The 23278-nt window shown below is 36.0% G+C and overlaps 1 protein-coding gene across 2 annotated transcripts in view; it reads right to left on the bottom strand.

Annotated features, from left to right (window-relative positions):
- Positions 1 to 23278, bottom strand: part of pio (zona pellucida domain-containing protein piopio) — a 37733-nt gene that overhangs the window by 9192 nt on the left and 5263 nt on the right. For both annotated transcript variants that reach the window (XM_088265953.1, XM_088265954.1), the window contains exons 3-5: positions 15366 to 15479; positions 7498 to 7636; positions 2975 to 3116 (exon numbers count right to left, since the gene is read on the bottom strand). In XM_088265953.1, the coding sequence (XP_088122079.1) occupies positions 2975 to 3116; positions 7498 to 7636; positions 15366 to 15471 (387 nt within the window). In that variant the 5' untranslated portion in view covers positions 15472 to 15479. The remainder of the gene's footprint in view (positions 1 to 2974; positions 3117 to 7497; positions 7637 to 15365; positions 15480 to 23278) is intronic.

Below are 23278 nucleotides of genomic sequence, written 5' to 3'. Positions count from 1 at the left end.
GTAAAGTGATCACTTGAACGAGCCCATGACGGTCGTCAGCCCCGTAAATGCCCAGACTTCCATGTTCTTTTTTAACTTTGATGAGATGTCAAAAAATAATATGAAAATAACTCTTGAAATTGGAGGTAATCAAGATTTTGTGAACAAGTATTTGGACAGACTCAAAATGTTGTGTAAAAATAGCTATTCAAACATTACATCAAAAAAATAATATAAAAATAAAATAATACAAAACGCAGTTTATATTTTTTATCAATAAGCTTGAAATTAAGTGAGTTCCGGGACATTTTTTTGTTAATAATTTGTAAACATAAAGATTTTAGTGACAGGTGACAGTTATTTGCGCGGGCATTACAAAATACAAAGATGGCGGATGTCGGCTTCGACCGGCGAGCCAGCTCCTACAGTGTTGCCAGACTAGAACTTAGTGGCCAGATGATTATCAATATATTATTATTACCGAGTAGGTACCTACCTGTGAACACTGCATGGGTAGACGGAAGCGAATTCGGACGCCCGAATTCTCACAAATACAATCTCCTATCCTGTCATTGTATAGTCAGCGAATGACAACAGCCATTTACTGGCATTTGCCACGTCTTGACTAATAAATGGCTTAATAAATGTTCGTTGTATTGAGAGAATATGCATTTTTAAATCGCATATTGGTCAGGAATTGAAAAAAGGTTATCAATATATCGCTCACTTTCAAGAACGTCATAAATCAAAATACTTGATTTTTCGGGACAACGTTTTTAAAGTTTAAAAATATAATACGCTGTATTAAAAATAAATATCAAGCCACTGATTGAACTTATTACTGTGCAACAGATCTTTTTAAGTAAAACCTGAAGGTTTTTTATCCATTTGAAAAATACTAGTGTATTTAAAAAAAAAATCAAACAATACCTTTTCTTCGGAATGCAAAAACAACACTTTCTGCCCTGTAGCGGGTAAATATTAAGTTAAAAATATGCCGCTTTTGCTGGGATATAGTACATTTTCTGGGTATTCCGAAAACATGCACAACTGAAAATTGACGATTTTCGATTTGCGACGTTGTTGAAAGAAGTCAGCGATATGTAAAACCATAAGAAATTTGTCTAAAAAATTAATTAACACGCCGTAGACAGAGAGAATAGAACGCCACAACACTCTGTCTTTTAACATATTCTTCGCCACTTCTACGATTACATTTATGCAATACCTTATAAAAGCGTCGGGTTGTGGTCCCGTGGTTAGTGTCGTAGATTCTTAATTCAGAGTTTCTCGGTTCGAACCCACTCTACCACAATTTGATACCTATTTCTAATAATGAGCTGCGAAGGCTCACAGAAATAGTATGAAATTGAAATACATATTTGTGTAAATAATAAAAACGCAAACATTTCTCTTTAATTCAATTCAACTCCGTGCATTAGGGATAATCGGCGGGTATGTATGTATGATTCGTGTGATAAATCGCCCACTCCTTTCAAGAACGTCATAAATAAAAAATCGACAATTTTCAGTTGTGCATGTTTTCGGAATGCCTAGAAAATGTACTATATCCCAGCAAAAGACGCATATTTTTAACTTAATATTTACCCTCTACAGGGCAGAAAGTGTTGTTTTTGCATTTTGCCTACCCCTGCGAGAAAGCGGCTTGATGGTTAGTTAGTTAACTATAACTTTACTTGCGTGTAACAGATTTTAGTGGACCATTCACCCTGTTCCCAGAATTCACTCTCTTTTCTAGAGAAACTTCTTAATCAACCTTTCCATCCCTACAAAACGTAAGGGAACCATTTTTTAAATATCGCTCACTCCTTTCAAGAACGTCATAAATAAAAAATCGTCAATTTCTAATTGTGCATGTTTTCGGAATGCCCAGAAAATGTACTATATTCCAGCAAAAGCGGCATATTTTTAACTTAATATTTACCCGCTACAGGGCAGAAAGTGTTGTTTTTGCATTTTGAAGAAAAGGTATTGTTTAATTATTTTTTGAAATATACTAAATATTTTTCAAATGCAGAAAAAATCTTCAGGTTTTACCTAAAAAGATCTGTCGCACAGTAAAAAGTTTAATAAGTGGCTTGATATTTATTTTTAATACATTGTATTCTATTTTTAAACTTTAAAAACGTTCTCCTGAAAAATCAAGTTTTTTGATTTATGACGTTCTTGAAAGGAGTGAGCGAAATGTGTAAGAGGCGAAGATATTTAAGGACAGGCGAAGATATCTAAGGACAGCGGGGTGACACTATCATCTCTACCTGCCCCTGTATAGAGGTGGCGTAGCGGTTAGTAAGTTATGATCGAATATCGGACATTGGTGAAATCGATTTCGTGTTCAAACAACTACGTAATCGCTGTGGAAATTCGCAGTATGGGCAGATGTCATAAATATTCATGGACCAAATGATATGTCAGCTTATGCGAACGGCTAGAAGCGGGGGAGTGCGTGAGCATATGGAAAAACGACTAGAACGAAAGTAAATTTCCATAATATTATACCATTAGCGAAAGGAGATCAAACTTTGTGTTAAATTAGCTTTGCGGGATGACCGGGTGATGATGTAATTAGAAATTGACACGGAAGATGTCATGGCGATGAGGTCATAATACTTATAACTCTTATCCGCACCCAATGGTGCATAGGGCACTGCATCGAATTGACGCAGTGTTATCCTGATCGTTACTTACATGAGTGCAAGGTGGCAATCACTCTCGCGCTTCTGGAACCAGTTCAGGGTAATTTTAGTAATAAATATTAAAGTGTAAAATCACTAATATTTATTTTCACCCCCCCTGGGAATCGAAACCGGGACCGCCAGCACGGTAGCTAAACACGCTGACCATTACACCATGGAGGCGGACAAAATATATATTGATGGGTATCCAAACGTTGATTTCAACTGGAAGAGGGTAGGAACTAGGGATGAGGGCAGTTTTGGGGCTTCCAAGGGAAGTGTTCCGAGTAGGTACTCACCGTGGTGTAGGGCATCGTGTTGCAGGCCCGCAGCGGCAGGTGGTACACGACCGGCCCCGGAGTCAGCCTGTACTTGGTCAGGCACCCTCCGGCCCTGCCCAGGCCTCGAGGGTAGATCGACCCGCTGAATCCAGCATTCTCTCTGTAATCAATTTATTAATTTACCTATTTATTCCCGAGATAGAATAAGGAACACCAGGATAAGAGAAATACGCGCAAGCTAGGACAAAAAACAGCGAACTCTCTTCTACTGGAATGGAAGGCCTGTTGAAGACAGTCAGCAGTCTCTGTGAGCGGCTTCTCCTGAGGAGTGCAACGTGGTTTCCTCCTAGCAATGAGCAAATGCTGACAAGTTCCCGATTGGCCCACACTAGATTATCCCTCCTGTTCTCAACACAGATTATAATAAAAACATATTTGGAAGTGAAACATGGAGTTGGTAAAATACGAAAGTAGACTGAATGCAGTCGAAATGCCATCTCTCAGAAGAATGTGCGACAAAACGATGTATGATAGATGTGCGAATAGTGAAATAAGGAAGGAATGCAAAGCTGAGATAAGCATTATCGATAAAATTAAGAAAGGTGTGTTGAGATGGTTTGCAGAGAGATAACATGATACGAAGGCATGGCCTAGGTGACGTTGTCCATGACAGAAGGACCTACAACCTGAGGACGAGGAGATCTGACTCCAGCAGTCTACAAAGACGATAAGCTGGAATGGAGCCAGGAAGAAGAAAGCAGGTAGGTACCTAGGTATGCAGTATCTAATTAGAACACAATTAAAATACTTTTGAACGAAATTATACCACAATTGTTTTATTTGCAAAATTACTGTAAGTTTCAAACATTGTAAAAAAAATTTTCCCAAGAAAGCGTGGTTTTATTTATATTTTCAAAATTTATGTAAGTAATTTTACTTATCTAAATATACTTATACAATGTTCGAAGTATGTTTCAAGGGCTGGAGAGATTGATGGCAAATGCAGAAAGGGGAGTGAATGCTGGGAACAGAGTATATGGTGTACTGAAATCAGTTACAGCTAATGAAAGCCTAATAGCGAAAGCTGTTAGGCTTTCATTTCAGAAACTGGCAGTACGCAACGGAGTCGTGGTATGTATAGGTGTGATGTATAAAAGGATAAAAGTAGACTAAATCCAGTCTAAATGAAATACTTGATTATTATTTTTTTTACATCTCATCAAAGATGAAGAAGAATATGGAAGTCTGGGCATTTACGGGGCTGACTACGCTTGTCCACTATCCGGAATTCCGTGTAATTTTTCTATCCGACACGTCAGTTAGCGTTTTAAAACGACGATTAGCTTGGATTGGCTTGTGCTTTTGTCCATCTTTCTTTGGGTCGGAGCTCTTGATCGGTGCGTGAACCCGTTGGGCGTTAATTCGATCGTAAAAATCGTCATTTTAAAACGCTAAATGCCCAGACTTCCATATTCTTCTTCATCTTTGATGAGATGTCAAAAAATAATACTCCTATAATTGGACACACTCAAAATGTTTTAAATGAGTTAATTAGTTTAATTTAATTCATTCCACAAAGACTATATCGCTCACTCCTTTCAAGAACGTCATATTTAAAAAAACTTGTTTTTTCAGGAGATCGTTTTTAAAGTTTGAAAATATAATAAAATGTATTAAAAATAAATATCAAGCCACTTATTGAACTTTTTACTGTGCAACAGATCTTTTTAGGTAAAATCTGAAGGTTTTTTCTCCATTTGAAAAATGTTTTGAATATTTAAAAAAATAATTAAACAATACTTTTTCTTCAAAATGCAAAACAACACTTTCTGTCCTGTAGCGGGTAAATATTAAGTTTTAAAAGATGCCGCTTTTCCTGGGATGTAGTACGTTTTCTGGGCATTCTGAAAATATGCATAACTGAAAATTTACGATTTTTGATATATGACGTTGAAAAGAGTGAGCGACATTTTGAAATAAAAGTGGATTTAAATCCAACAACCCTATTTAATTTTGTACATACCATATTACCCAACAATTTAAAAATGTATGGATACCTAGATATGCAGTATCTAATTAGAACACAATTAAAATACTTTTGAACGAAATTATACCACAATTGTTTGACTTGCAAAATTACTGTAAGTTTCAAACATTGTAAAATTTCTAGTTTTTACAAGAAAACGCGGTTTTCTTTATATTTTCTAAAATTTATGTAAGTAATTTTACTTAAATATACTTATACAATGTTCGAAGTATGTTTCAAGGGATGGAGAGATTGATACCAAATGCAGAAAGGAGAGTGAATGCCACAAAGTGACTGCCGAATCAATTATGAAATTATAATTTAATAATTTCATACCACAAAGTGAAAACCGAACAAAACATAGATTTAAAAAAAAGAGAAATATTTGTGCTTTTATTATTTACAAGTACACAAATATTTCAATTTCATACTATTTCTGTGAGCCTAAGCGGCTCATTATTAAAAATAGGTATCAAGTTGTGGTAGAGTGGGTTCGAACCGAGAAACTCTGACTTCAGAGTCCGTTAATTTCTCATACTATAAAGATTGATCTTGCATCTTTGCAGTAATTACAACGGACCACCGATGCCTGTAGCGAAAGAGGTACTTCCGCATCCGGTTATGGGGGCTTCTATGGCTCATCCCGTTCTACCGGCTCCGCCCCCCGCGGCTCCTGTCGCCAGGAAGCTGCCCTCTCCGCCCTACCGCGGGTTTCCGCCGCCCAACCCGGGCTCATGCCCTCAACCTGCTCACAAGAACATGCCGGGAAGATTGTACTAATCTTAAAACCCACCACACGTGTTGATTTAATATATATAAATATATATATATATATATATATATATATATATATATATATATATATATATATATATATATATATATATATATATATATATATATATATATATATATATATATATATATATATATATATATATATATATATATATATATATATATATATATATATATATATATATATATATATATATATATATATATATATATATATCGTAGTCATACAAGAGAAAGTGACCAAGTGCATTGTTTTACAATAATGTGGTCATTGACTATTTGATATCTTACTAGCTTAATATTGCCCTGAAAACATCCCAAAGGATTTTAAACTTGGAAGTATAATATATTGACTTGGTAAAAATGACTAACTGCATTGGTGTTTATTTTGTTGCCAAGCAATAGTGACTTAAATGGCCCTCCTGAACATTTTACGTTTTGGTAGTTGGTCACTTTCTCCTGTACGACTACGATACATATATATACGAAAAAGGAAAAAGACTTGACACGATCAGATCAATCAGAACCTAAAATCTGGCGGTATCAAAATTCTGCGTAATCGCAGGGCATGTATGACTAGATGTATGGAGGAGTGTATGTCAGGACAGAAAAGTATGGCGTTCCATCATCTCTGCCTATCCCTTTGGGGAAACGGCGTGATGGTAGTAGTAGTAGTAATAATAACGTCGGTAACGAGGAAACCCGGTCACGTGTTAAATAAAATAAAAATGGAAAACAAAACTAAATACATAATTGTGTTTTTACTACATTAACTTATTATTATTTATTTATATTAGTAACGTTGTAATAGCTATTTTTAATTATATTGTAGATAAGCTAAGAACACAGTACCTACAACCTGCGTGCGCCAAAGCGAAATCGGCTTGTGTTAGGACACATTTTAAATATTTAAAAATTTAATCCATCAACTTTGTGGATCATTGTAATATACAGGGTGGGGCGTGGTCACTTCCTTATTTAACCTCTAAGCTACTCGATTTCCAGTGTCAAACTGTCCGTCCCGTGCTGGATTATTTTACATCACAATATTTTTGACAAAAAAAGCATATTTTTGCCTATTTTTTGTAGTGAAACTTTCGGATATCCATCATAGATGTTCACAGTACACAATGCACTTTACTTATCATGTTTTTATAGTGTATTTACACAAAAATATTAACATTTACGGACTCGCGGCCTAAAGTATGGCGGCTGTATAGAAGACGCGGCTGTCGTATCTGCGGAGCACGAGCCGACCGGAAGTATTCACGATAAAGTTGACACTAAATTAAAATAATTTTGATATTTTATGACAGTAAATCAAAGAGAACTAATTCATCCATGCCTCGAACCAAATTTAAGTGCAAAAAATTATCCGTAGGTGTTGATATAAGTACGTAAAGTTGAAAAACGACTATGCATGCGATCCGCAGTCAACGGTACTTCTATAAAAAACGACAATAGATGCGATCCGCAGCTTACGGGTTAAGAAAAATCGTAACATAAAAAGTATTATTTTTTGACATCTCATCAAAGATGAAGAAGAATATGAAAATAACTCCTGTAATTGGAGATATTTTCATAATTCGGGAACAAGTATTTGGACACACCCAAAATGTTGTGCATAAAAAGTATTGTACGGATTTAATTATTTTTTCTATATATAGGGGCTCATTTTAAGGTTCAGGCGTTGAATCGTTATGAGAAACAGTGTTACCTTAGGAGATCGTTGTCGAGAAAAGACACTCCCGAGGGCTTCGCGTTCACGGAGATGATCATCTCGTCCTGCGTGCACTCCACGGAGACTGTGTGGTCCTGCCAGCCGGCTGAGTCGAGTCCTTCGCTCAAGGATGTGGCTACAGGGACAAACAAACAAACAAATTATTCACTTTTATTAATACAAAGAAACATTTTAGGTGTTGGCAGATTAAAACTAGAGATGTGGCCTGTATCATATCGCTCACTCCTTTCAACAACGTCATATATAAAAAAACTTGATTTTTCAGGAGATCGTTTTTAAAGTTTAAAAATATATATAATATAATAAATCCCTTACCGCACCCCAATGGTGCATTGGGCACTGCTTCATATAAACGCAGTGTTATCTCGATCGATTACACATGAAGGAAAGGTGATCAGCCCTCCACTTCAGGTACCAGTCCAGTGTAATATTGAATAAATATTAGAGTGAAAAATCACTTATATTTATTAAACCCCCCTGGGAATCGAACCCGGGACCTCCAGAACGGTAGGCCAGCATGCAGACCATTACACTACGGAGGCGGACGTAAAATATAATACAATGTAATAAAATTAAATATCAAGCCACTTATTGAACTTTTTACTGTGCAACAGATCTTTTCAGGTAAAACTTTAATGTTTTTCCTCCATTTAAAAAATATAAAGTATATTTAAAAAAATTATTGAACAATACCTTTTCTTCAAAATACAAAAACAACACTTTTTGCCCTGTAGCGGGTAAATATTAAGTTAAAAATATACTGATTGTGCTGGGATATAGTACATTTTCTGGGCATTCCGAAAACATGCACAACTGAAAATTGACGATTGTTGATTTATGACGTTGTTGAAAGGAGTGGGCGATATATGATAATATTCGATACGTTTTGTCTTATGAAGACATTATCAAACGTTGTCAAGACGGTTTGATAATGTCTTGATAAGACGAAACGTGTCACATATTATCACTACTACTACCATCGCGCTGTTTCCCCGCAGGGATAGGCAGAAAGGATGGAACGCCACACTCTTCTGTCCTGACATACACTCCTCGCCTCCTTCACATCCATACATCTAGTCATACATGCCCTCCAATTACGCAGACTTTTGACACCGCCAGATTTTAGGTTCTGATTGATCTGATCGTGCCAAGTCCTTTTCGGTCGTCCTCGTTCTGTTTTTCCGGTCACATTCGCCACATATACATTTTTTAGTCATTCTCTCGTTATCCATTCGCTTCACATGTCCATACCGCCGTAGAGAACTAATCTTCCTAATCTCTTTAATTATTCCTCGTTCAGCCTTACATTCCTTACTTATATATTCGTTTTTATACATTTTTAACTCTCTCCTTATCATTCATCGTTCACTTTGTATAATAACCACTTTAAAACACGAAGTTGAATGTTGAATGATGAAGGGTGTATGATAAGGAGAGTGTTATTTTACCATACCACAAAGTTTTAAACAGCGCTTTTAATATGCAAAATATATATTTTTAACTTTCATTTTTAATATAATTCATATTTGAAGCACTAACTTTGTGATTTTCCATTTTAAAATTAAAATGTAACTTTGTTTTAAAATCACTATAAATATTTTATTATAACTTAATTATAATGTCTACCGGTTTCATAGCTAACCACTACTTTATCAAGACTGATTAATACTAAAACACTTTCTACTAAACAAAATTCTAAATATTTTGACGGCTATGCAAAGGAGCTTGGGTAGAAAATTTTTTTTTGCGTTTATTGGGGTGCGGTAAGGGATTTATTATATATATATATATATATATATATATATATATATATATATATATATATATATATATATATATATATATATATATATATATACATTTAAGTATTAAGTATTGATAAAGAAGCGGTTAGCTGGGAAACCGGTAGACATCATAATTAAGTTAAAAGAAAATATTTATAGTGATTTTAAAACAAAGTTACATTTTAATTATGGTTCATTTTTAAGTTCCACATACTGTGAAGACTTTGATCAATATCTGTTATTCGTTTGATACCACATAAAAATCGTGGGAACGAAATTACCAACACAAATGTAATGTTTGTGTCGAAACGTTGAGGTATTTCAGACGCTATTTCCGCGTGGCGTTACTAGGCAATCTGCATGGGAACCACAACTACAATGCTTTTATTTCGACAATATTTTCTTGCAATACCCTGAACTCTTTCTTAGCCTCATATACTTGTTTCCCATTCCTATACACAGGAGCAACCTGCCGATGGTTATGCGTGTAAGAAGGGCTACCGCTATGTTGAACAGGTCTGTATGTTCCCGATAGTTAGCTAAGACAGCGTCGGCATAGATTGTTTCCCATTCCTATATACAGGAGCAACCTGCCGATGGTTATGCCTGTAAGAAGGGCTACCGCTATGTTGAACAGGTCTGTATGTTCCCGATAGTTAGCTAAGACAGCGTCGGCATAGATTGTTTCCCATTCCTATATACAGGACCAACCTTCCGATGGTTATGCCTGCAGGAAGGGCTACCGCTATGCTGAACAGGTCTGTATGTTCCCGATAGTTAGCTAAGACAGCGTCGGCATAGATTGTTTCCCATTCCTATACACAGGACCAACCTGCCGATGGTTATGCCTGTAGGAAGAGCTATCGCTATGCTGAGCATTATCGCATTGGATATTGGTCTGTTCCATGTGTCCGAAGGAGTTTTCCGAAGCGGGATTCTTCTACACCTTTAAAAGTCTTCTTGCTTACTTTTAATATATCGAAGTCGTACAGGAGAAAGTGACCAACTAACAAAACGTAAAATGTTCAGGGGGGCCATTTAAGTCACTTTTGCTTGGCAACAAAATAAACATCAATGCAGTTAGTCATTTTTAACAAGTCAATATATTATACTTACAAGTTCAAAATCCTTAAGGATTTTTTTAGGGAAATATTAAGCTAGTAAGATAATAAATTGTTCGCCTCCGTAGTGTAATGGTCATCACGCTCGGCTACCGTTCTGGAGGTCCCGGGTTCGATTCCCAAGGGGAGTAAAATAAACATAAATGATTTTATCACTCCAATATTTATTCAATATTACCCTGGACTGGTACCTGAAGCTGAGGGCTGATCACCTTTCCTTCGTGTGTTAACGATCAAGATAACACTGTGTTTGTAAAATGCAGTGCCCTCTGCACCATTGGGGTGTGGATAAGGGTTTGAATTGAAAAATTGAAAAACATATCAAATAGTCAATGATTACGTTTTTCTAAAAAATGCACTTGGTCACTTTCTCCTGTATGACTACGATATACGCCTTGAATATTGTTTGTTATGTTTACATTATTTTTTGTTGAATATAATTCAATTGAATTTAATACAATGTTTTTTTTTTGCTTAAACTTTGTGGAACTTAATTCACTATGAATATTTCTCGGTGTCATTTATTTACTTAAACTTCATGTACAGAAAATAAATAAGTACATTAGCGGGCTTATTGCTAAAAAGCAATATCTTCCGACCAACCAAAAACAGACTAGTGATATTGGTCAAAACGTTTGATACCATATATAGCTGTTTGCAATCAGAGGGTAGATAGTACTTGAACATTTAAATACAACATAAATTACAAATTGATGATAATAAGGAGGGCAAAGGAAGAAGGGAGTTTAGGGAAGGGGGTAGAGGGAGGTAAGGATGAAAGTAGACTGAACGCAGTCGAAATGCGATCTCTCAGAAGAATGTGCGACAAAACGATGTATGATAGATGTACGAATAGTGAAATAAGGAAGGAATGCAAAGCTGAGAAAAGCATTATCGATAAAATAAAAAAAGGTGTGTTGAGATGGTTTGGACATGTAGAACGAATGAGTGAGGAAAGAACGGTAAAACAAATTTATGAGGCGAATGTTAGCGGGAAAAGAAGCAGAGGAAGACCGAGAAAAACATGGCACGATCAGGTGTGCCAAGTACTTGAAAGTGGTCAGGTTAGGAGTCGTAACAATCGGCGGGTATGTATGAGGAGATGCATGAACGTGGAAGAGGCGAAGAATGTTTGCAAGGACAGAGTGGTGTGGCGCTCTATTCTCTCTGCCTACCCCTGCGGGGAAGCGGCGTGATGGTTAGTTAGTTAGTTAGGTAGAGGAAGGAGGTTTGATGGACAGTTAGGATACTAATGATAGATAGTAATGTCTCAGACGTTTCTTCAAAGTCCAAATACTTGTTCACAAAACTAGATTATTTCAAATTAAGATATTTTTTTACATCTCAACAAAAAATATGAAGAATATGGTCGTAAGCCTTGTTAATGTCCAGATTTCCATATTCTTCTTCATCTATGTTGAGATGTCAAAAATAACTCCATAATAATTGAAGATAATCCAGATATATGTGAACAAGTATTTGGACACACTCAAAATGTTGCAAGATATATAGGTAGGTACCCTTTGAGTCGTTCATATAACTTGTTCTCATACAAAAAACGAAACGTTCTAAAATGTATTGAGTCTATTAGAAATTAGAAGGTCAGCACGTTCGCAAATGAGTTTGTTGATAGAAAGTATAGTAGGCATTGAAAGCGAACGGAAAATCTGTTTAGCAATATCGTAAGATCACGTTTTTATCATTAAATAACGAGCGCAATGTATGGAAGGGAAGCATGGAGTTGGAGAAAGAAAGATGAAAGTAGACTGTCGAAATGCTATCTCTCAGTGCGGCAAGACCATGTATGGTAAATGTTCCAATAGTGATATAAGGAAAGGGTGCAAGGCTGAGACGAGCACTATCCAGCAAACTGAGGAAGGCGGGTTGGGATGGTTTGGGAAGGATGAGAGTAGACTGGATGCAGTCGGGATGCCATCTCTCAGTGCGGCAAGACTATGTATGGTAGATGTTCCAATGGTGATATAAGGAAAGGGTGCAAGGCTGAGATGAGCACTATCCAGCAAACTAAGGAAGGCGGGTTGGGATGGTTTGGGAAGGATGAGAGTAGACTGGATGCAGTCGGGATGCCATCTCTCAGTGCGGCAAGACCATGTATGGTAGATGTTCCAATGGTGATATAAGGAAAGGGTGCAAGGCTGAGATGAGCACTATCCAGCAAACTAAGGAAGGCGGCTTGGGATGGTTTGGGAAGGATGAGAGTAGACTGGATGCAGTCGGGATGCCATCTCTCAGTGCGGCAAGACTATGTATGGCAGATGTTCCAATGGTGATATAAGGAAAGGGTGCAAGGCTGAGATGAGCACTATCCAGCAAACTAAGGAAGGCGGCTTGGGATGGTTTGGGAAGGATGAGAGTAGACTGGATGCAGTCGGGATGCCATCTCTCAGTGCGGCAAGACCATGTATGGTAGATGTTCCAATGGTGATATAAGGAAAGGGTGCAAGGCTGAGATGAGCACTATCCAGCAAACTAAGGAAGGCGGGTTGGGATGGTTTGGGAAGGATGAGAGTAGACTGGATGCAGTATATAATTATATAATTTATAATGCTACATTTCAAAATATACGAAAACCTTGAATTAGTACTTAGCTAGGTACCTACTTTTGATTATTATATTCAATAAAATCTGTCCCAATATTTCGTCGATAGTATGTGTGTCGTCCCACGGTCGTGTTGCCGTCTCTTTCGCTCCCGTCAATTTGCAACAAGTGCGAAAGGTCACCGCTAGTTATGTAAAGCGTTTCTATATCGCATTGTTTTGACAGATATTTGCGCGGCAAACTAGCAAAAAATGGCGTCAACATCACTTTCACTTTTACTCGGTTAGAACTCGTTTGATTTGGTGAGATTTTTGTTGTTTTTTGGCGTTTTTAGAGGAAATTATGCACGACGATTGTTGGCCAAGACGTTTCGACACTTTATTGAAAGAAATTGCGTTATACTGAGCTCAAAAGCGATTGTTTTTTTAACCCTCCCTTCCCGGTGTTGTGTACCTAGTACACATTGCTTCTAATAACCATAAATATCTCTATAAATATGATAAAAACAAAGCTAAGATTTTAGGTATTCCTCCATAACATATTTACAAATGCATTTAAAAATAATAATAATATTCAGAATTTATCGAAGGTATTTTGTCGAATATCGGAAACAAATTCGCGTATAAACAGCGCGTAAAGAGTGTGCGGGAACCGCGACACTTTATTCGCATCTCACTCTTGCATACTTGCACTGTGCAAGCGCGAAGAGCTCAAAGCTCAATGTTCTCTGGATAGCGGCTAGCGGGCTAGCGGCAGTTGCTTTTGGGCTCCCGACAAGAGTGGAGCTATGCTTGTTCTGTGAGTGTTGCCAGATGGTTTTTTAATGTTTTCAGCAAATAAATCTAAATTATTATATTTTTTACTCATTTATTAGGGGATTAGCTATGAATATCCGTATTTTTCAGATTTAAAATCGCTAATTTTTTATTGTGTAGTGACTACCCAACACCGGGACGCGCGTTTTATTTTAGTACCGGAAGGGAAAGGTTAAAAGAGAATTTGTAAGTCTATATTATGAAATAGTGGTTAAGATTTGCAACAGGTGGATGATTTCATGTATTTGAGACGTTTTGTAAGGATAACAGTGTCAGAAATGAGGACTCTAAGGAGCATATCCGCCAAGAGTCTACTGGATAGAATAAGGAACATCAGGATCAGGGAAATATGCGAGATGGAAGATGTCGTTAGGTGGGGAAGGCAACGAAGAAGACAATGGTATGCGCGTGTGAGGAGAATGGAACCATCCAGACTCCCCCACATCGCACTGCACAGCCAACCCATAGGCAGACCACCAAACAGATGGATTAACAGCTGGGAATCGACATCGCAGGAGACTAATCCCTCTTAAAAATAGGCCACAAGGAGTTGCGTGAATGTGGAAGAGGCGAAGATTGTTTGCAAAGACGACTTGAATTGTATCCTAACTAGGAAATGCCGTGTTGTAATGGTCGAAAGCTATTGTCACGAGCAACTGTTCATACAAACATATTGAAATGGTCTTTGACTAGTTAATGACCAGCTGTTGAAGATATTGTGAATTAAGTAGGTCAATAAAAGTGAAAATTTACACCTGCCATGAGGCGACACACATACCCAAAAAAGGTATTAATTTTGTTTGTTCATTATTTATAATCTTTCAAACTTTAAAGCTAAATTGTTCGAAATCTTATAAACTTAAAAAGGTAATTCTATTCCCTGTCCATTCCTTTTCTTCTTTTCCTATCACTGCCATCTCCTTTTCTCCTTATCCCATCCTTGTCTCATGTCTCTTCCTTTATCCTTTCTTATGCACAGTTGTGAAGAACTATAATTGGAACTCATGATTTTATTTGTTGTATTCTGTTGTATCATATATTGTAACTGTTGTTCTTCCTTCCAATAAAATAAAATAAAATAAAATACATGTGTGAACGTTATACAAGTGATTGAAGATATCACTTGAACCAGCCAAATGCCCTCGAAAGCTCAGACTACCATCTTTTTTCGTGTCAAAAAACGATAAATGCTTCGACTCAGATGAAAGACCTATAATATACATAATATATAGAGGTAGCTAGGAGTGTGTCGGGACAGTGTGGTGTTCCATCCTCTCTACCTTTGACTAGTATGGATGTAGAGGAAGCTAGTAGTGTGGTGTTCCATCCTCTCTACCTGTTACTAGATGTATGGGTGTAGAGGAAGCTAGGAGTGTGGTGTTCCATCCTCTCTACCTGTGACTAGATGTATGGGTGTAGAAGAAGCTAGGAGTGTGTTGCTATAAAAATAGTCTTATTTTTGGTAGGAGAGCGGTCGTGTCGTCGAGGTAACACTGCGTCTACATGCAGTGCCCTATGCACCATCGGGTCTGGATAAGGTTACTACACGTGGGTAGGTACTCACATGGTGGTATTCTCAACTGGGCTGCAAACACTGCTGACCAGCAAAGGAAGACTTGTAGTAATACAGCAAGACCCGCGAAGGCATGCAACGTTCTTCTGGAACCCATGGTGTATTCTGTAAAAAATAAATATATAATTGTCATTTCATTGATTTATAATTGTCATTATAAATCACGAATTTAATAAAGAAACAGGGGTAAAAATACTACACACAAATGATAAAGGGTTAAAATTAAATAATATGGAAATGTTTCACATTAGAAAATCCATTAAAAATAACATCCAATTAATAAATAACCAAATAAATTTTCTATACAGCCCTTTATTCGACGTAACATTGAACCGATCAGCTCCTAACTCAACTCCTCCCACTTCCCAGAACCTACCCCCTTCTCTTTGAATCCTAATATAGTTTCCAACCTGCGTATATTTATATTACATTTTTACTTTATTATTTAGTTTCCCAAAAGCATGGTGGGACTAACAACTCGCTCTGCATGTTTTGCATGTGTAGTGATAGTGTATGTGAATAGTACTAAGTGGGTGTGGTGTAGTGTTGTTCGCATGATTGTTAAATTGTAGTGTATGTCCTGACGAAGAGACGGGTACGTCTCGAAACCGGTAGACAGAAGTAGTCGGTGAGTGCTTATTTACTAACATTACTAATATCAATTAAAATGTTTGACCACAAAGTAAATGCTTTGAATATAAATAATAAATATATAATTTAAATATAGCTATGAAAAGTAAGCTACACTTGGTTGGCTTGACTCTGGCCAGTGTCTGTACTATTATATTCTCCAGTTCTTTGGACACGTTGCGCGTGGCAATGGGGATAGCCTGGACGACTGGCTGTGATGGGTAGCCTGGAGGGGCGGAGAGGGAGAGGAAGATTCCCCACACGATGGACCGATGGAGTTAAGGCAGCAGCAGGCACCTCAGTGGTTGGAGCGCTACGTGCAGCGCAGTCAAGGGATAACTGTAGAAGAGTCATTGCTTCCACATGGGTCACAACCCTCAGTAATGAGAAGTAGGAAAAAGAAAAGAAATACAGCAATATATATACACACACACACATATATATATATATATATATATATATATATATATATATATATATATATATATATATATATATATATATATATATATATATATATATATATAAATAATAAAATATAATAAAACCCTTATCCGCACTCCAATGGTGCATAGGGCACTGTGTCTTATAAACGCAGTGTTATCATGATCGTTTTACACACGAAGGAAAGGTGATCAGCCCTCCGCTTCAGGTACCAGTCCAGGGTTATATTGAATAAATATTACAGTGAAAAAAAAATCACTTGTATTTATTTTACCCCCCTTGGGAATCGAACCCGGGACCTCCAGAACGGTAGCCGAGCGTGCTGACCATTACACTACGGAGGCGGAAGTTTTTAATATATCTTTATTCATGTTTTTATCTTTCGAATATACTTTTTCATTTAATTCTTAGTCTAGGCCTTGTGGACCATTTTTAAAATGTATTCGTCTCCTGCGATATTGATTTCCAGCTGTCATAATAATAGCAGACCATGAAATTTCTCCATTGTATTTCTAGCATAGTAACTCCAAAAGTCTTGGCAGACGAAGGGTTAGTGGTTCGTTATAAGGGAAAGGCACTCATGACTTAGTTGCCTGGTTTTTATAGGTTAGAACAGTTCGATTATGGCTTGGACATTTTAATTTCAAGTTGTGAGAGTTCACATTCACTTTATGATCGACTTTAGAGAGTGCACAGCGAAATTGCGACATTAAAATGATCTTATCTCTATATAAAATAAGATAAAATCACTTTGTTAAAATGCGCTCCCGCAAACGAATGTGTGTTCATTGTATGACAGAATTAAACACGAAGATATCGCTCACTCCTTTCAAGAACGTCATAAATCAAAAAACTTGATTTTTCAGGAGAATGTTTTTAAAGTTTAAAAAAATAATACAATTTTTGAAAAATAAATATCAAGCCACTTAATGAACTTTTTACTGTGCAACAGATCTTTTAAGGTAAAACCTGAAGGTTTTTTCTCCATTTAAAAAATATTTAGTTTATTTAAAAAAATAATTTAACAATACCTTTTCTTCAAAATGCAAAAACAACACTGTTTGCCCTGTAGCGGGTAAATATTTAGTTAAAAATATGCCTTTTTTGCTGGGATACAGAACATTTTCTGGCCATTCCGAAAACATGCACAACTGAAAATTGTCGATTTTTGATTTATGACGTTCTTGAAAGGAGTGAGCGATATAAGAAATGAATGTAAGGCTGAACGAGGAATAACTGAAAAGATGAGGAAGAGTTCTTTACGGTGATACGGACATGTGGAGCGAATGGATAACGAGAGAATGATTAAAAAAATATATGTGGCGAATGTGAGCAGGAAAACAGAATGAGTAAGACCGACAAAAACTTGGCACGATCAGATCAATCAGAACCTAAAATCTGGCGGTGTCAAAAGTCTGCGTAATCGGCGGGCATGTATGACTAGATGTATGGATGTGAAGGAGGCGATGAGTGTATGTCAGGACAGAAGAGTGTTCCATCCTTTCTGCCTACCCCTGTGGGGAAACGGCGTGATGGTAGTAGTAGTAGTAAAATCACTTTCATAATGTATTGTATTTATATATATATATATATATATATATATATATATATGTATTTATATATATATATATATATATATATATATATATATATATATATATATATATATATATATATATATATATATATATATATATATATATATATATATATATATATATATATATATATATATATATATATATATATATATATATATATATATATATATATATATATATATATATATATATCTTTACACACGTGTAACATTCAATAAAAAGTATAAAGAAAGGATGGATCGTATTTGCGGATGAGCTTACAATGAAGCAATGGAAAGGAAACGGAGAAGAAAAGTAGGCAAGGAAATAAGAATAGCAGTATGGCGCTCGGTGGTGCATACCCGCACTAGCACTAGAGTCCGTTGATATATAACTTACAAATATTTGGCCTACTTTGCATAGCAATTGGAGTAATTAAATGCGTATTGCATAATTTAAAATGTAAATATTGATGACGTCATAGATGGGTGCCACTCCATAACAGTGTGAGGCATATAATCGTTTAAAAATAAATACTACCCAATAGACTCACATATTCTTTTTTAAGAAGAATGTGTGATTCTGGAATTAATATTATCCTTCGTATTTAACGAACGAACAAGATAATTCTGCTTTTATGCACACACGAACACACTAACTAACCAACCATCACGTCGCTTCCCCGCAGGGGTAGACAGAGAGAATAGAACGCCACACCACTGTGTCTTTGCCAACATTCTTCGCCTCTTCCACGTTCATGCATCTCCTCATACATACCCGCCGATTGTTACGACTCCTCACCTGACCACTTTCAAGTATTTGGCATACCTGATCGTGCCATGTTTTTCTCGGTCTTCCTCTGCTCTTTTTTCCACTTACATTCGCCTCATAAATTTGTTTAACCGTTCTTTCCTCACTCATTCGTTCTACATGTCCAAACCATCTCAACACACCTTTCTTAATTTTATCGATAATGCTTATCTCAGCTTTGCATTCCTTCCTTATTTCACTATTCGCACATCTATCATACATCGTTTTGTGACACATTCTTCTGAGAGATCGCATTTCGACTGCATTCACTCTACTTTCATCCTTCTTTTGCCAACTCCATGTTTCACTTCCATACATTAGAGTTATCATACATACCCGCCGATTGTTACGACTCCTAACCTGACCACTTTCAAGTATTCGGCATACCTGATCGTGCCATGTTTTTCTCGATCACACGAACACACACACACAAATCGAAAAATAGAGGTCCGCATAACCGATGTTCTACTGTATTACCTGTTTACAATGGCATTGAATGGCGCCGAGGTGATTTTCTGGTGCGGTGCACATCGGTGACTTAATGTGAATTATTTGATAATTTATTTATCATTTCAAATCGCATGTAGATATGGATCTTTTTCCGTGTATTTCCACAATACTATAAAACAGCTAATACACGTTTATATTGGACTATTTTCAATTTCAATTCGTCCGTCTCCGTAGTGTAATGTTCAGCACGCTCGGCTACCGTTCTGGAGGTCCCGGGTTCGATTCCCAAGGGGGGTAAAATAAATATAAGTGATTTTTTCGCTGTAATATTTATTCAATATTACTCTGGACTGGTACCTGAAGCGGAGGGCTGATCACCTTTCCTTCATGTGTAAACTATCAAGATAACACTGCGTTTATATGACGTGCCCTATGCACCATTGAGGTGCGGATAAGGGTTTTATTATATATATATATATATATATATATATATATATATATATATATATATATATATATATATATATATATATATATATATATATATATATATATATATATATATATATATATATATATATATATATATATATATATATTGTACATATAGTGATAAGTCATATTTTTTGATTTTTTTCTTTTAAATATGCTTCTTGTTCCTATTTATTATACCTGTTTATTGTTTTTATATATTGCCATGTATTAGTATTAGTTTTGGTTATTTAAAAAAACCTTTTTCGTTACTTTATTATTTGTGTTTCAGTCTTGTTAACCTTAATCCCATGTCCTAAAATGAGAAATAGAAATTACTCATCGGGAATATTATATAGACATATGACTTATGTATGTAATATGTTTTGAAATAAATAAAAAAGAATGTTACCGATATTCTTGTGATTTTTCATATTAATTTATCCGCCAATAATAATGAAAAAGATCCATTTTCATAGGCAAATTTAGTTTTATTATTTAATTTACCGAGAAGCATCAACGTCCGGTTTGTACGAAAAGTCGAGAGTTCAACGCACAGGAACACACGAAACCCGATGTAAGCACTGTGAGTGCAGGGCTTCTCAAACATTTAAATAAGGGTCCCGTTTCCGATTCTTTATTTATTAAAAAAAACTATGTATCTTAATAGAAAAGAAGAAAAAAAAGATAGGACGTTGAGGACTGCAAATGCTAATATAGATAGGTACACATATCACTCACTCCTTTCAAGAACGTCATAAATAAAAAAGCTTGATTATTCAGGAGAACGTTTTTAATGTTTAAAAATATAATACAATGTATTAAAAATAAATATCAAGCCACTTTATTGAACTTTTTACTGTGCAACATATCTTTTCAGGTAAAACGTGAATGTTTTTTCTCCATTTGAAAAATATTTAGTATATTTAAAAAAATAATTAAACAACACCTTTTCTTCAAAATTCAAAAACAACAATTTCTGCCCTGTAGCGGGTAAATATTAAGTTAAAAATATGCCGCTTTTGCTGGGATATAGTACGTTTTCTGGGCATTTCGAAAACGTGCACAACTGAAAATTGACGATTTTTGATTTATGACGTTCTTGAAAGGAGTGAGCGATATGTTTTTTTTAAATGAAACTTTGTTTTAAAATCACTATAATTATTTAATTATATCATAATTACATATATTGTGTACCGGTTTCGAAGCTAACCGCTTCTTTATCAAGACTGATTAATTAATTTATAATAAAACATGTTTAGTGATTTTAAAACAAAGTTACATTTTAATCATAAAATGAAAAATTACATAGTTATTGCTTCAAATATAAATTATATAATATTTTATTTTTATTTTTAGACTCTTACTACTAATTGATTTTGTCTTTTTAAGTATCTTACCTATACTTCAGCTACCAGTCCAGGGTTACATAAAAAAATATAATATTTAAAAAAATCACTTATATTTATTTGATCCCCAGAGCCCGGGACCTCCAGAACTGATTATTAACTATAGAGACGGAGATAAAAGTTTAAATAATTAAATAAATTTTGCTAAATCGCTCACTCCTTTTAACAACGTCATATATAAAAAAAAACCTCCGCCTCCGTAGTGTAATGGTCAGCACGCTCGGCTACCGTTCTGGAGGTCCCGGGTTCGATTCCCAGGTGGGGTCAAATAAATATAAGTGATTTTATCACTGTAATATTTATTCAATATTACCCTGGACTGGTACCTGAAGCGGAGGGCTGATCACCTTTCCTTTATATGTTTACGATCAAGATAACACTGCGTTTATATGATGCAGTGCCCTATGCATCATTGGGATGCGGATAAGGGTTTGAATTAATATATTTAAAAAAATCGTCAATTTTCAGTTTTGCATGTTTTCGGAATGCCCAGAAAATGTACTATATTCCAGCAAAAGCGGCATATTTTAACTTAATATTTACCCGCTACAGGGCAGAAAGTGTTGTTTTTGCATTTTGAAGAAAATGTATTGTTTAATTATTTTTTTTAAATACTTTAAAAAATTACATTTTAGTTTTTACCTAAAAAGTTCTGTTGCACAGTAAAAAGTTCAATAAGTGGCTTGATATTTATTTTTAATTGATAATATTATATTTTTAAACTTTAAAAACGATCTTCTGAAAAATCTAGTTTTTTGACATATGACGTTGTTGAAAGGAGTGAGCAAAATGTTTGAGGACCGCTGGATAAACACAGTGCATCTCTTTTTATAGCGTTGGTTGAATAAACCGAATGCGTTTACCTCACTCTTACAGTACTGAGTCATGGTGTTCAATTATTTACAGCCACTCTCGACTGATCACTGTATCGGGTGTTACGTCATCGCCATCATCGTCATGGCTTCTCAGACGGCCCACATCAGGCGCTTTTTGATTATACATGCCATATATCTTCTTCCTGGCTCATTCCCGACTTCTTTGTAGACTGCTGGGGTCAGTTCTCCTCCACCTCAGGCTGTAGGTCCTTCTACCATGGACAACATCACCTAGGCCATGCCTTGGTCTCATGTTATCTTTCTGCAGCATCCGTGAAATCTTTGGTCTTCCTCTAGATGCCTTTCTATGGCGATTGCCTGGTTCACAATATGACCAGGTTCTCTGCGTCCTATGTGCCCATACCACCTCCAATTGCCTTTCCCCTACCTTACTATCGATGCCTGTTACAGCCAGGCTCCCACGAATGCGTGAACGCTTTATGTTGTCTCTAAGGGACACTCCAGCTGACCAGCTAAGCATTCGCATTTCAGCAGTTTCTAGTTGCCTAGAGTAGGTACTATACATCGTCCAGCATTCGGAGCATACAGATGTGCGGGTTTGACAATTGGTAACTTTACATACACTCATATACACACACACATATATATATATATATATATATATATATATATATATATATATATATATATATATATTTATATTTATATATGTACCGCGCACTAAACATCAAACGTTTAGTGCGCGGTACCTTTTTCTGCATCAAAGATTATTTCTGTGTTTGTTCTCGTTTTATCAGGTGCAAAATTATTAGCGCCTCCTTGTTTGACAAACCATATCACCTCCCCTCCGGGCGGGGCAACTTTCTTACTTGCGGGGATACATTCAATTAGTGTCTTTACATACATGTTTTGAAAAAAAAACTGATATGCGGATGGGTTAAAAAAAACCCTGTCTGTAACCCTATTTTGTTTTAAATTGTGGAGATTTATTGAGCGATGTGTCACATATGGTGAGTAGGTAGAGTTACTGAGTACTTTGTCTAAGCGGTTGTTACGACCTTCGAGTACCACTGTACAATATTTTTTAGGTACATACGCCTTTGTCTCGAAGGAATATATATGTGGCATTGTTTGATGTCAGATTGCCAGTATTAGCATATCGCTCACTCCTTTCAAGAACGTCATAAATCGAAAATCGTCAATTTTCAGTTGTGCATGATTTCGGAATGCCCAGAAAATGTACTTATATCCCAGGAAAAGCGGCATATTTTTAA

Source organism: Brachycentrus maculatus, unplaced genomic scaffold (genome assembly GCF_059751285.1).
Source record: "Brachycentrus maculatus isolate JH-2025_06_01 unplaced genomic scaffold, ASM5975128v1 h1tg000259l, whole genome shotgun sequence".
Lineage (NCBI taxonomy): Eukaryota > Metazoa > Arthropoda > Insecta > Trichoptera > Brachycentridae > Brachycentrus > Brachycentrus maculatus.
This window is presented reverse-complemented; position numbering and strand designations above follow the sequence as displayed.